The 14,441-nt window shown below is 54.8% G+C and overlaps 1 protein-coding gene and 2 long non-coding RNA genes across 6 annotated transcripts in view; 1 reads left to right on the top strand and 2 right to left on the bottom strand.

The window, feature by feature from the left end:
* Positions 1-55: 55 nt before the first annotated feature.
* On the bottom strand, positions 56-6,179 carry COX4I2 (cytochrome c oxidase subunit 4I2). 3 transcript variants are annotated; one of them, XM_008532564.2, is made up of 5 exons: positions 5,877-6,179; positions 4,740-4,821; positions 3,173-3,337; positions 2,216-2,347; positions 56-291 (listed from the first exon to the last, which is right to left on the bottom strand). In XM_008532564.2, exons 2-5 carry the CDS (start codon positions 4,819-4,821, stop codon positions 155-157), a joined length of 516 nt encoding a protein of 171 aa, XP_008530786.2. In that variant the 5' UTR covers positions 5,877-6,179; the 3' UTR covers positions 56-154. The 3 variants fall into 3 exon arrangements, with proteins under 3 accessions (XP_008530786.2, XP_008530787.2, XP_070445167.1); XM_008532565.2 differs by having other exon boundaries at positions 4,740-4,866; positions 5,877-5,963; XM_070589066.1 differs by having other exon boundaries at positions 4,740-5,524; positions 5,877-5,927.
* A 394-nt stretch (positions 6,180-6,573) lies between these two features.
* Positions 6,574-9,657, bottom strand: LOC103559166 (uncharacterized). Its single transcript, XR_546916.2, has 2 exons — positions 9,551-9,657; positions 6,574-9,145 (listed from the first exon to the last, which is right to left on the bottom strand). It is a non-coding gene; the product is annotated as an uncharacterized lncRNA (long non-coding RNA).
* Positions 7,794-14,441, top strand: part of LOC139078207 (uncharacterized) — a 24,296-nt gene continuing 17,648 nt past the window's right edge. The window contains exons 1-2 of one of the 2 annotated variants that reach the window (XR_011531060.1): positions 7,794-7,931; positions 8,129-8,390. This is a non-coding gene — a long non-coding RNA (uncharacterized lncRNA). Of the gene's footprint in view, positions 7,932-8,128; positions 8,396-14,441 lie in introns of both variants that reach the window. The other variant, XR_011531061.1, reaches the window with a different exon arrangement.

Here is a 14,441-nt window from a genome sequence, read left to right as displayed (position 1 = left end):
TTTTAGGTGTCCTGTAGGCTTTACGGGAGGTAAAGACTGAGGCGGAGATGAAAGGCAGGAGACAACAGGTCAGCTTTATTGGGGTTCAGGAGAGGGGAGGGGCCTCCACAGCTCCGGGCTGGGGTGAGGCTGCAGGAGGAGCCTGGGAGGCCTGTCACTTCTTCCACTGCTTCTTCTCATAGTCCCACTGGGAGGCCAGGCCTTGCACGGGGTTGCCCTTCATATCCAGGATGCGCTGGAGCTGCTGGGCCTTCCACTCAGCCGTCAGGGTGATGGGCTTCTTAGGGAACACTGCCAGGAAGGCATGTGGCAGGGACAGGTGGCTCAGCACCCTGCCAGGCCTGCCGCCTCCCGCGGAGCAGGCTCTCCAGTCACAGGGCTCGGGTGTCCTGCGCTCAGGAGCTCCCTCCACCCTGTCCGGCCCTGCCTACCACACTCCTTTCTGAAGTGTCACTCCAGGGCCCTCAGGGTTCTGATCCCAGCTCTGCCTTAGATCCCCTGTGGGAACTGGGCCAAGGCCCTTCCCCATTCTGAGCCTCCGTTTCCTCACCTACTCTGGGGCCCACTGGCAGTAGGAGCACTGGTTTAAAGTCTGTCTAATCCACATCCCAGCTCCACCACTCCATCGGTTTGTGACCTTGAACAAGTCACTTCATATCTCTGAGCCTCAGTTTCCTTACCTGTCAAAAACAGGTCCCATCCACCAGGGTTGTGGGCTTGAATGAGTTAGTACTTACAAAGCAGCTGGCACAGTGTGGGACAGATGTCAAGCCCCTAATCCATGAGCGCTACCATAATTACTGAGTGCGCTCCCACTTATCGGGGAGGGGCCAGGATGAGAGCGTTTCTTTCGCTTGCTGAGGGGTTGGGAGTAGGAGGTGGGGTAGGGGTGTTCGCTTTACAAATCTGGGCAGAGAACACTCAACCCAGAGGCTGAAGCACTCACGGAGGCATTTTAGGAGCCTTGACTGTGGATCAGGGAAGGCCTGGGGGCCGGAGCCTGCAACACCACTCACATCCTACTTCCTGGTCCCTCTGCCCCTGAGGCTCACTCAGCCTGACCTCCTTCCCTGGTACTTTCTATCCCAGCGGGTGGGCAAGAGAGAAAATGTCTTTATGGGCACCTGTTAGTACCACACATTAGGCTAGCCTAGAGTTTTCCCAAAGGCTCTCGTTTCATCCTCACGCAAGGTAGGAATTCCCATCACAGTTTTGCAGAAGAAGAAACAAGATCAGGTGAAGTCACTTAAGGCAGAGACTGCCAGCTCTTCCTGGTCTCCTCTCCCTTCTTCCAGAGCAGTGCTTCTCAGACCTGAGTGGGCATCAGAATCACCTGGAGGTCTGTTAAAACACACACTGCTGGGCCCCACGTTTCGAGTGACTGACAGTAGACTCAGAGGAGGGCTGAGAATTTGCGTTTCTAACTAGGAGCCAAGTGAAGCTGTTGGTCCAGGGACCACACTTTGAGAATCACTCTTCTGTGGTAATAAATGGTCAGCTGGGTATGTGACCACCTAGCTAAAGACTACATTGCCCAGCTTCCCTTGTAGCTATAGTCATGTGATCATTTTTAGCCAATAGGATGTGAGCAGAAGCAGGCGCATGAAATTTTTGGACCTTAGCGACGAATGCGTCCTCCCTTTTCCTCTTCTTGACTGGAATGTAGGCTTTATGGCTGGAGCTGGAGCAGCCATTTTGTATGTCAAGAAGGAAGCTGCATGTTAAAGACAGCAGAGCAACAAGACAGAAGGAGCCGGACATTGTGGAGTCCCCCTACTTTCCCTGGCGTTTTTTGTGAGAGAGGAATAAAACTTCCATCTTGTTTAAGCTCTTGTATGTTGGGGACTCTTTGTTAGACCAGCTGAAACAATATACTGAAAAGCTCACGGTTAATAACAGCAATCAGTAACACCACCATTCATGACTATGTGCCAGGCACTGGCCTGCAGCTCCCTCATGAAATCCTCACAAGAACCCTAAGATGTAGGCACTATCATTCCCATTTTACAGATGAGGGAATGGAGGCCCAGAGAGGTAAAGGCCCTACATTCCAACCTAGCAGCTGTGCTCTGCCCGTCTCCCTACACCTCCCTGGGGGACTTTTCAAAAATCTTCAGAGGAGTGCCAACATAGTTCCCTTATAAGAGCTTGGCTGGTGGCTGTGGCCACAAAGGCATGGCCCAGGGCTGCAGCCGGGTGAGGCATTGCCACTCACCATAGACCCGCTGCCACCAAATCAGCAGAGCTGTGAATCCACAGAAGAAGAAGACACAGCCCATCACTGTCTTCCACTCATTGGAGCGGCGATTCATCTCCGCAAAGGTCTCGTGGAACTGGAGCCGGTACACTGGAGGCAGGTGGGGGCGGGGAAGTAGGGGTGGCAGGTGCATCCATTCCAAGGACCCTGGGCCAACTCTTGGCCTCAGGGAGTTCAGCCTCCCCCTCCCTGAAGCAGATGCTGTGCAGTCAGCAAATTCTTACGGAGCATCTACTCTATGCAAAGCATGGCCAGGAGCTAGTGACAAGGCTCCAAATATCGGAGTCAGCCTGGGGCACTTCTGGTGGGCAGGAATTGGAGTCACACATCCCTCCTGCTCCCCAGGGTCAGGCCCCCTTCTTTCCTGGCCACCTCACCGCCTCTCTCTGTTCCTTCCCCTACAGCACTTACTGATGCCTAGGACCCTCCATGCTCTTCCGCTCCCATACCCTTACCCATGCTGTTCCCACCACCTGGCAGCACCCTCAGCCTCACCATTCAAGGTCAACTAGAACGTGCCCTCCTCTGGAAGGCCCACCAGGATTTCATCTCTCTCTCCTTTGGGTCCTCACAGCCCCTTGAACACACTTCACCCTCGCCACATATCCTATATTACAGTTATCTGGGCTTGTGTTGGTTCCCCCACTGGACTGGGAGCACCCTGAGGGCAAGAACCACCCAGGTGATTCACTTTTATGTCCCCAGGATCGCCCAGCATGAGGCTGTGCACAAAGAGTTGAGTGAATAAAAGATGCATGAACAAGGAATGTGCTTCCCCCCTCAGATGTGCATTCAGTATTTGGGGGGGTTCTGGCTGTCTTGGGGGGGTCTTCCTGCCCACTGCTCCCTGACAGACGCTTCTTTTCAAAGTCACCCCCAGCCCACTCTCCCCCGCCAGCCCCACCCTAGACCTACAGGCCACCTTGTCGGCGTGGCTCAGCTCGGTCCAGCTGCCCTTCTCCTTCTCCTTCAGGGCCCGCTGCTCCGCATTGAGCTCTGTGCAGAAGGGCTCGTCTGGCATGGGGTAGGAGCGCTGGGCGTGGTAGTTGGTGTAGGGGGGCATCTTCCCCTTGCTATGGGCTGTGGGCACAAGGGAAGAGCTGAGTTCAGGCTGCCCCTGGGACATCCCAGCACTACCCATAATATTAATAAAGAGGGCTGCATTTATTGAGCACTTCCTGTGTGCCAGGAGCCATTCTAAGGCCTTTAGATGAGTTGACTTATGTACTCCGCATCACTCTGAGCCAGGCAACACTGGCATCTCCACTTCACAGATGAAGAAACTGAGCAGGTAGGTGACTTGCTGAAATCCACAGAGTAATAAGGAGCCGGGCCAGGGCTGCAGTTCAGCCCCTCTGGCTTCAACTCCCCTGCTCTCCAGGGAGATCTGAGCTGACGAGGGCATGTCAGGCAGAGGCAATGGGCGGGCGCAGGCTCAGTGAGAGGAGCCTGAGAGTCCGATGTGAAACTGCTCTGCACGCTACAAAGCGCTGTCCATCTGCCTTTGGTGAGTGGTCAACGGTACGGCTTTGGAGTCAGCTGGGTTTGAGCCCCAGTTCAACAGCCCCTTTACCTCCCTGTGCTTCAAGGTCCTCACCTGGGAAGCGGGGCTGATAGGAGAACCTACCTCACACTGTTGTGGGAGCTCCAAAATAATACACTCCAAAGGCTTAGCACACAGTAGCTGCTCTGTAGATGACACTGATCAATCGAGGTTGGTTTCACTACTGGCTCCCATTCCTGGAAGCTTTCCCTGATGGCCAAGCCCTGGAGGGCTCCGTGTGGGTGTCCAGAACAAGGCTGGGCACTAGGAGGGTCTCAACAAAGCTTCTTCTGTTTATTGTCACCAGAGATGCCCACAAGGAGGGCATTGGTACCACCTTACCAGGATAGCATTGGAACTGCTTTGAGCGAGGAGTCCTGGCTCTTTTAATATCTAGGTCTTCGGGCCTCAGTTTGTTCATCTGAGAAATGGAGATAACAGCACAACATCCACCTCACATGGTTGTTGTGAAGTCTAAATGTGTTAATCTGTATAAAATGTTTATTGTAGCTTGGGGTGCACAGTCAGGGCTCAATAAACGTTATCTGTTATTATTCCCCCGAGGGTCAGGACGGCCCTTCTGCTATCTGGCTGAAGTCTCTCCTGCTTTAGGCCTCTTTCTTCTAACTAGCACTGACACCAGGGTCTGGAAAGGAGGTCCAAGTTTCTGTCAGCACCCTCCACCTCAGGACACAAAGCCCTCAGGGGCCTGAGGTTTGGGGTTTGGGCCCTGAGCAAGCTTGGAATGGACGGAGCTGCTGTCTGCTCACCCTGTGAGCTCCATTTCTTGGAGGAACGTGGCCCAGGACCAAGGAGCAGGATTGCGGGCAATGGCTCTGGGCTAGGCCCAGGGCACCATGAAAGGACAGGGGCAGCCGGCAGAGGACTCCTGCCCCTAGCCTCAGAGCTAGGCAAGGGAGGCAGATGTCCAGGTCTCACCGGTGTCTCCTGGGCTGTGGATCCCTCGCGATCCGAGTCCTCCTCTCCTCAGCACCAAGCTCCAGGCAGCTCTGAAGAACATCTGGGGGTGGGGTGGATGAGTCCTGCCCCCACAGTGCCCTCTGCCCTACTCCTCAGGGCCCAGACAGAGAAACCCTTTCTCAGGAGTTGTGGGAAGAGGGCAGGATTTCAAGGTCACCTGCATGCCCATGACCCTTCTAATTTTGCCTGATATCCCTTTGGGGGTAGATGGGGATCGGAGACAGTTGGAACCCTCTCCTGGAACCTCAATTCCCATCTGAGAAGTGGGAGGAGGCCTGACTCTTAAGGCAGGATCTGAACAGTTTGGGGCTGGAAGCCTAGGTTCTGGTTCCAGCCCCAGCTCAGCCTGGCCAGGTTGGGAAACCTCCTTCAGTTGTTTGCCCCTAGACGAAAGTGGGTGGGAGGCCAGGTAGGGAGGGAGCTGGTCCTGGGGCTACCTCTCTTCCCTACAGGGCCATCTGCCAAGATCTCTGCACAGATGGTCTGGCCCCCACCCCTTCCCCCCTAATTGGCTGCCTACGTGCACGGAGAGCCTGCTCTGCTAGAACTGGTGGGGGAGGGGGACAGACGGAGCCCAAGCCCAACCCCCCTCTCCCCCAGGGAAGTCCCAGGGTCTCGCATCCCATGGAGGTGGCTTTAGAAGAGGACAAGGACCAAACTGGGTGAGAGGGAGGAAGAGGAGCACACATGTGGGGACAGGAAGGGGGTATCCCAGTTCTGGAAAGAGAAAGGGCTCCTCATATCTGGGGAGAGAGAGGGACACCCCATAAGTAGAGAGAGGGAGGGGGTATACCATACGTGGTAAGTGGGAGGGGGCCCCCACATCTGGGAAGGAAGGGCTCCCCATCAGTGATAAGTAGGTGGGGGCGCGCCACATACGGGGAGAGGGAAGGGGTAATCTACATTCGGGGAAAGAGATGGTGCCCCATATGCAGACAGAGGATAATTCCCCAGGAGTCTCAACTCTCAGCTGCCAGAAGACTCCCGACCCTCTTCTATGGGGGGACCACAAGAGCACCGACCGGGTGGTGAAAGCCGGAGTCCAAGCCGCATCCCCACCCTCCCCAGCTGGGGCTCGCCCACCCACTCACTCACCTCGCGGCTCGCGGCAGCGGCAGCGCGACCCGGGTCTGCCAGGCCAGTAACGGAGAATGCGCTGCTGCCGAGGGACCAGAGCCCTGGCGCCCGCCAGGCCCGCCCCACAGCCTTTTCCAGGGCCGCCCCCTCGTGGGAACGTCCTGCCTCGACGGGGCGTGGGAGCGCCCAGCCAGCGTCCCTGGGGGCGCCCCAGCCCACAGCCTGGAGAGAGGGACTGCAGAGTGACGCCCGGCCACAACACCCGCCAGTGGGGGTCCTGCCTCTGGAGACCCCCAGCCCACAGCGCCCTGGGACCCAGCTGGCTGTGTGTCCTGGGTTGGCCCAGCCCTGAGTTGGGAGGTCCCAAGATCTACATCTTCCTGCCTCCCTACCTTGCTCATTGCTGTTCCTTCTACCTGGAATGCTCTCTTAGGGCCTTTGCAGACCCAAGTCTTGCCAGCTTTCCAGCCCAGACCCGATACCTCCTGCTCGAGGAAGCCTACAAGCATCTAGAATCTAGGAGCTGGCCTGTGGTGTACCACCTCACTCTCACGGCCCTATACTCAATGAGAGGTGAAAAAAACCCTCCTTCTGGGGTTCAAATCTTAGCTGAGTTCCTGGGGTTTTTTTTTCTATAAGAGGGAGCTAATGATAGCTCCTACCTCACAGGGCTGTGGTAAAGATTGAACAAATCAGTAGAAAAGCATCAGGCACGTTGATTCAAGAATTATTTATTAAGACCTATTACAGCTGGCATTTATTGAGTGTCTATTATTTACTAGGTTAAATGCTTGGGGATACAGAGTCAAATAAAACCAAACACAGTCCCCACTCTTATAGGGCTTACAATCCAGTTCCAAGCAGAGAGAAAGACCTGTGCAAAGGCCCAGAGGAAAAAAAACACGGGTGTGTTCAAAGAACAGAGAGAAGCCATCTTGGCCAGAGTGTAATGGGCAAAAGGGAGAGTTGGAGAGAGGCTGGACCACCAAGCAGAGCCTCATAGGCCATGGTGTGGATCTTGGATTTTATTTTAAAGATGGGGCGCCCCCAATGGTAAGGGGAGTGATGTGGTTAAATGGAGCAGAGCATGACTTCAGTAATGTGGCCTGGAAGTGTTGGAATACTGATGGGGGGTGGACTGATGGGTAAAGGCTGTGGGTCCCTTCTGTGCCCTGGAACCAGAGCTTTCTAGGTCTCCTGGCCCTGCCTCCATGAGGTGTGCCCAGTGCCCACCCATCCATCAGGGTTCCTGTAGCCCAGTGAGGCGATAGGGACCCACTCCAGCCAGTGTCTGGAGGGGCTTAGTCCCTGGGGGGCAGACGAGCCTAGAAGGGCAAGGACTCAGTGGAAGGTGCTAGAGAGACTCTAGAGTGGGCAGGACGCACGTCACCTCCATTCAGGACTTTAGCGGCCACAGATATAAAGCTGCGAGAAGGCAGCGTGGGAGGCTCCTGGATCTCCAGGAGACCCCCAACTCCCAGGACTAGCTATGATTACTCTTGGGAGCTGCTCCTCCCCCTTCCCCATGACCAAGGGAATTTAGAGACCGCAAGAGGACCACTTTACCTCAAGGATGCGGACTAGGGTGTTCTAAAGAGTAGCCCCATAGCCAGAGGACAAGGGAAGATCCTCCTTCAGGCAACCTGGGGAGAACATGCTTTGAGTCTTGTCAGATCTTTCTGGGGGCAGGCAGGTGCTGGCTGCCCAGAGGGAGTGGCTGATGTGTAGCCTCTACTGCTGCCATGCTGGTCGCCAAGCAGCGCCATTTCTGGGCCTCAGTTTCCCCAAGCCTCACAGGGCCTCCCAAGGGAAGGCATTTGGAGAACACAGCCCTCTGTTCTGCCCTGCCCTCTCCCACCCCCGCCTCTGTGGGAACTCCAGGCCCCAGATGTGGGGCGATGCTGTGATAAGGAACATCTGTTGGGGAAGCCCGCCCCCAGAGCTGAGCGCTATGGGATGGAAGAAGGCCCTGGGCTGCTCAAGGTTAGTACAGGGCAGCACCACTGCCTGTGGGGCGATGCAGAGCAGCGTCTGGTGGTCTGGAACCTGGGAAGAGATAGACTCTCCCATGAGGTAGGTCACTCAGGGGTCCCGGGGCCGAGGAGTAGGAGTCTTCCCCCGGAAACCTTGGTGGGCACAAGACGGGAGGGACCTCTGGACGGGGCATTACAGGCCACTCACCGCGATGTGAGGGCCCTACGTGTGACTGCAGGCTGAGATTGCGGAAAGAGCAGAGCTAGGAGGTGAGAGGGATCTGTCCCTTTCCGCAGGTCCCGAGGTTCCGACCCGCCAGTGGGAGCCGCTACAGAAAGGGGCAGCCCGCATTCACCTGATCAGATCCAAGAAGCCCCCGAGATTCTGCCGAGATACGCAAACCTGAGCCACATACCTGAGCTACCCTGCCGGGACGATCCCCATTCAGGCTCTCGGCTTCACGCAGGACCCGAGAGCGAAAGCAAGCAGAGGTGTTGGACCAAGCGTCGCACACCTAGACTCTCAGCCCCTCAGGAGCCCCTTGAACAGGGGGAGGAGGTGTGGTAAGGAGGGGCGGGACCAATGACTGCAGGGCGGGGCCGGAGATGGAGGGTGGATGGGGCCTGGGATAGAGCGGCGGGGAAAAGGTAGACGTGGGCGGGGCTTAACCTTAGGGGCGGGGACTGCACTGTAAGGGTGGGGTCAGGGAACAGCAGGGAAACGGAGGCACCAAGGGGGTGGGGCCAGTTGGGCGTAAGGCGGGGCCGGTGAACAGAGGGGGCGTGGCCAGGAATGGGGAGCGAGGCCTTCCGCTCCGCAGCAGTAACGAGGGCTACGGCGCAGGCTCGGTGCGGGTGCCGTGATTCCGGGACCCTGAGGCCTGCAGGGTGACGGGCGGCGCCAGCATGAGGGCGCCCGGGCGGAAGCGCAGACTCGGAGGAATCTCCGCGAGTCTCGGAGGAATCGCAAGAAGACCCGCAGCCCCAGGGGCCACTCCTGAAAGCGTTTCTGCAACAGTGGACAGGAGGGCCGGGTCAAAACCAACGCCGAACCAGGGCTGCCACGGGGACCGCCGCTAAAGGCGAATTTCCTGGCCCTGGGACCGATCCCGTGGCGAGATCAGGGGTAGGTGGACGCCCTTGGCTGGCTTTCACTGAGATGGGACCAGTGACGAGATGGAAACCCGGAAGATGGAAACCTCCTTCGCGGGTCTGATCTCCTCTGCAACGCCCTCGCCTAGGGCAGACGCACTCGGGCGGAGAGATGGAGCCGGCTGGTGGCAGCCCAGGCAGCAACGGCGAGCCGTCCCTCACCTAGGGCACGAAAAATGTGGGAAGCTCGCGGTGTTCAGCCGGAAAGGGAATTCCTTGCAGAGCAGGAGGGACGATGTTTGAGGCTGACCCCTCTAGCTGTCACTCATGGCCCCTGAGCCCCGCCCTCACCACCCACAAGCGGGCCTTATTCCAGGTCCGCCACCTGCCTTGTCACTCGTACTACGTCACCTACGTCCCCGCTTCTCCTCCCTCCTTCCCTTCCTCGAGCTGCCAGTCATTCCTCCCTGGCCCCTTGAACAGTCATTGTGCCCGCTTCCCGCTGGGCTCCAGCTGGTAGTCCAGCGTCCGGCCATCTCCAGCCCTACCTTGTCCTGTCAGTTATCCCTGGTCCCGCCCAGCTCGTGTCCCTGTCCTAGCTTAGCCCGGCGCCGGCCTCGCCCCTACCTGAAAGGCTCCTCCCCGGTCGCTCAGCCCCGGGCCCGCCCTGGTCCTGTCCGTCACTCAGGCAGTGCCTTCATAAGCCACGCTAGACCCTCCCTCGCCCTGGCCCCACCTTGCTCTTGCGGTCATCTCTGGTCCCGCCCCCGCACGGGGACCGCCGCCCCTCTCTAGCCCTGCCTTCGCTGTAGTCCAGCTCGCCACCGCACGCCCCAGCCGCGCCCCACCCTGTCAGTCAACCAAGCCCCGCCCCGCGGTCCTGCCCTGTCCGTCACTCCTCTCAGGCTCGCGCCCGCCCCAGCCTCGCCCGACTGTCTCGCAGGCCCCGCCCCACCAGCCACCCGGGCCCCGCCCTCTCCGGCCCGCTCTGGTCCCGCCCCTACCAGGCGGTCCGGGAGGGTGCAGGCCGGAGCCCCCTAGTCATCGGCGTTCCCCAGGCGGGGGAGGACCGAGCGTCCCGCGAGTTCTGACCGCCGCAAGGGCGCCGAGCGTCCCGATGGGTATCGGAAGTCACCAGGAAGGGCGCGGCGGTGGGGGTTTCAGCAGCAGTCGAGTCCCAGGGCCAGGAGCCTGGGTCCTCATCACCACCCCTCGCCTGGACAGATGTATACAAACGACGTGCAGACGACCCCCTAGCGAATATGGGGCGGGAGGGGTGAAGCTGGGCCGCTGGGAGGCCCCCGTCTGAGGTTCTAGTCCCCGCTCCATCCTCTGCTGGTTTCAGTCCCTCCTCCCCGGTTCTCCCATGGCCTCGGTTTCCGCATCTCTGTAATGCCAGTCGCACTCAAGCTGTGCTTGGGAGCTGTGAGGGTGAATGCGATGGTCTGAGCGGGGATTCTCCGGGAGGCACCCACAACAGCGACATATCAGCCAAGCCATGGATGAGGCTATGAGTGGAGTGGGCATCACCTTGAGGTCCAGCCCAATGCTCTGCTCTGACCAGCAGCATCACCCCCAGGGAATAGTCCGATTTGGCAAAGGGCTGAGGGTGGTGGGATCCTGGGGGTGCAGGAGGTCGTCACCCCTGGGGTAAGCCCTGGTCCCTTCAGATCCCACTCTGGGGCTCCACACTAACCTGGAATGGTCTGCAGCTTCTGCTTCAGGTCTCCCAGGGGCCTTCTGCACCACAGGCCAAACAGGGGCGTGCACAGGGTAGGATGTGAAGGACACTGGCCAAGTCTCAAGGTCCAGTCCCTTGTTTTCTCTGGGACACAACTGGCTCCTGGATATGGGGATATGGTGCCCTGAGGTGGCCCGGGTCTTTGTGGGAACAGCCTGATGGAATCCTTGAGCCTTTATCAGCACCCACTTGCCTCCCAATAAACTCCTTAGCCTGGCATTCAAGGTCCTGCCTGCCAGACTCTCCAAATGCAGCTCCCCCATCAACCTCTCCTCCTCTGCTACTGCCTCCTCTGCTACATGCTAGCCTCCAGTTCTTGGAGCACACTCCACTCTTGCCCATGGCAGGGCCTTTGCGACCGATCTTCCCTCTGCTGAAATGCTCTTCTCTCAAGAGCAAGTCTCATTTATTCCCACTTCGTTGTTTCCATGTGAGAAAGCTTTACTGAAGCCACATACCTCTTCTGACCCCTAGACCTAGGCTATGTCCTAAAAACCACTTTATCAGTAACTGTGGCCTCAAGAACATCTCCAATCCCACATGCTCTTTTTACAATGTGACCTTGACACTCCTGCCATCCAGTTGTGGGATCTATGTCCCCATTTCTTGTACCTGGGTGTATCTCTGTGACAGCCTTAAACATTGAACACAGTGATAGTGACGCTATGTGAATTCCAAAGCTGGATCATAAAAATGAAATGTACTACTCTCTTGGGACACTCTCTCTCTTAGAACCCAGCCACCATGTTGTGAGGAAGCCTAACTAGTCTATGTGGAGAGAACATAGAGAGAGGTTATATGTAGTGTTCTGGCTGGCAGCCCAGCTGCGGTGCCAGCCAACAGCCAGCCTCAACTTCTAGACATGTACATCTCCAGATGACCCCAGCCCCTGGCCATCAAGGCCCCTCAGCCATCGAGTCTTCTCAGCTGAGGCCCCAGACATGGTGGAGCAGAGACGTGTCATCCCTGCTGCGCCCTTCCTGAGTTCCTGACGCACGGGATCCGTCTCCATCACACAGCTGTGTTGCACACTAAGTTTTCAGATGGTTTGTTATCCAGCAGTAGTAACTGGAACAGCAGTCGGATGTTGATTTCAATAGACCTGACTCCGCATTTGACTCAGTTGCTTCAGAACTTGGGCAAGAAAGGGGGTGTTAGGTATTGACACCTAAAACCGCACCCTTGTCCTTCAAATTTCAGCTCGAATGTCATCTCCTCAGAGAGACTTTCCCCGGCCCCTGTGGAAAGCGCCCTCCCTAATCAGTCTAGATGTATTATCTTCCCAGCACTTTTCATTTTCCAAAATTACGCACGTGGAAACCCACAGCCTTGGTGGCCTGCATGCTGTACACGCCAGGCCTGTTCACTCAGGTGCCTCCACCTCCAGACTGGGATGAAGTGGGATCTGGCTGTGCAATGGACTGGATGTTTGTGTCCCCTTGAAAGTCATATGTGGAACCTAATTCCCAAGGTGATGGCATTAGGAGGTGGGCCTTTGGGAGGTGATTAGGTCCTGAGGGTGGAGCCCTCAGGAATGGGATTAGGACCCTTCTAAAGAGACCCCAGGGAGTTCCCTCGCCCCTTGTGCCATGTGAGGTTACAACGAGAAGACGGCTGTCTATGAACCAGGAAGCCAACTCTCACCAGATATGGCATCTGCCAGCACCTTGATCTTGGCCTTCTGGCTTCTAGAACCGTGAGAAATAAATTCCTGTTGTTTACAAGCCATTCAACCTACGGTATCAAAAGAGCTGGCTTGACAGCTCTTAGTTGTTCATTGCTCTCATAGAGAAGTGCAATTGATTTTTGTATATTGACCTTACATCCTGTGACCTGCTAAATTCATTTATGAGTTGTGTTACTTTGCTAGGGCTGCAGTTATAAAGTGCTGCAGGCTGGGCGACTTAAGCAGCAGAAATTTATTCTCTCCCAGTTCTAGAAGCTAGACGTCCAAAATCAAGGTGTCTGCAGGGTCGGTTCCGTCTAAGGGCTGTGAGGGAAGAATCTATTCCAGGCCACTCTCCTTGGCTCACAGACAGCTGTCCTCTCCCCGTGTCTCTTGACAGTGTCATCTCTCTCTGAGTGTCTCTGTGTCCAAATTTCCCCTTTTTATAAGGAGACCAGTCATAGTGATCTTTTCAAAGAATCAGCTTTTGGTTTCATTGTTTTACTGTGTCCAATGTCATTGATTTTTGCTCTTTATTTCTTTCTACTTGGTTTGGGCTTAATTTGCTTTTCCTTTTTCTAGTTTCTCAAGGTGGAAGCTTGTATTATTGAGTTGAGACCTTTCTTCTTTCCTCGTATAAGCATTTAATGTCATAAAATTTGCTCTTAGCTCTGTTTTAGCTGTATCTCACAAGTTTTGATATGTTGTATTTTCATTTTAATTCCGTTCAAAATATTTTCTAATTTCTCATGAGACTTCTTCTCTGACCCATGGGTTGTTTAGAAATGCATTATTCTGGGGCCAGCCTGGTAGGACAGCTGTTAAGTTCGCACGTTCCGCTTCAGCAGCCTGGGGTTCACCGGTTCGGATCCCCGTGTGAACCTACGCACCACTTGTCAAGCCATGCTGTGGTGGGCATCCCACATATAAACTAGAGGAAGATGGGCATGGATGTTAGCTCAGGGCCAATCTTCCTCAGCAAAAAGAGGAGGATTGGCAGCAGATGTTAGCTCAGAGCTAATCTTCCCCTGCACCAAAAGAAAAAAAAATTTTGTTGTTCAGTTTCCAAATATTTGGGGGGTTTCCAGATATCTTTCAGTTCTTGATTTCTATTTTAATTCTCTATGATCAGAGAACATACTTTGTATCATTTAAATTTTTAAACGTTTGTTCAATGTAAAAGGCCCAAAATATGGTCTGTCTTGGTGAATGTTCCATGTGCACTTGAAAAGAATGTGTTCTGTGCTACTGCTATGTAGAGGTCTCTATAAATGTCAGTTATGTCAAGTTGGTTGATAGGATTATTCGGGTGTTTCATATCCTTGCTGAATTTCTGTTTTATCAGTTACTGAAAGAAGAATGTTGACATCCACAAGTATAATTGTGATGTCATTTCTCCTTTCAGATCCATCAGTTTTTGCTTTATATATTTAGAAGCTTTGTTGATAAACACATCCACGCTTAGGATTGTCATGTTTTCTGGTGAATTACCTTTAATCATTATATAATGTTTCTCTTTATCCCTGGTGATTTTTCTTGATCTGAATTCTACTTTGTCTGTTATTAATGTAGCCACTCCAACTTTCTTTTTTTAATTGTGGCATGTGGGACACCGCCTCAGTGTGGCCTGACGAGCGGTGCCATGTCCGCACCCAGGATCCGAACGGGCAAAACCCTGGGCCACCGAAGCACAGCGTGCGAACTTAACCATTCGGCCATGGGGCTGGCCCCCCCGTTTTTTTCTTTTTTGATAAGAGCGAATTTAGATCTACTATTTTATTATTTTTTTGATTGTCTCCTCTTTCCCCCTCTCTGTTCCTCCTCTCCTGCCTTCTTTTAGATTATTTGAGTACCCTTAGTATTCTGTTTTAATTTATTTATTGGCCTTTTGGCTATCTATGCTTGTATTAATTTTCTCTAGGGTCTATGGTTTCCCTAGGGATTACAATATACATACTTAACTTTTGATGGTCTATTTAGTGTTAATAATTTACCACTTCAAGTAAAACATAGAACCTTTTCAACCCTCAGGTGCCTTTCCCTACTTCCTTTATGTTATAGCCGTCATATGTATTGCATCTAAATACCCCAGAAAATGTTATGATTTTTGC

Source organism: Equus przewalskii, chromosome 21, assembly GCF_037783145.1.
Source record: "Equus przewalskii isolate Varuska chromosome 21, EquPr2, whole genome shotgun sequence".
NCBI lineage: Eukaryota > Metazoa > Chordata > Mammalia > Perissodactyla > Equidae > Equus > Equus przewalskii.
This window is presented reverse-complemented; position numbering and strand designations above follow the sequence as displayed.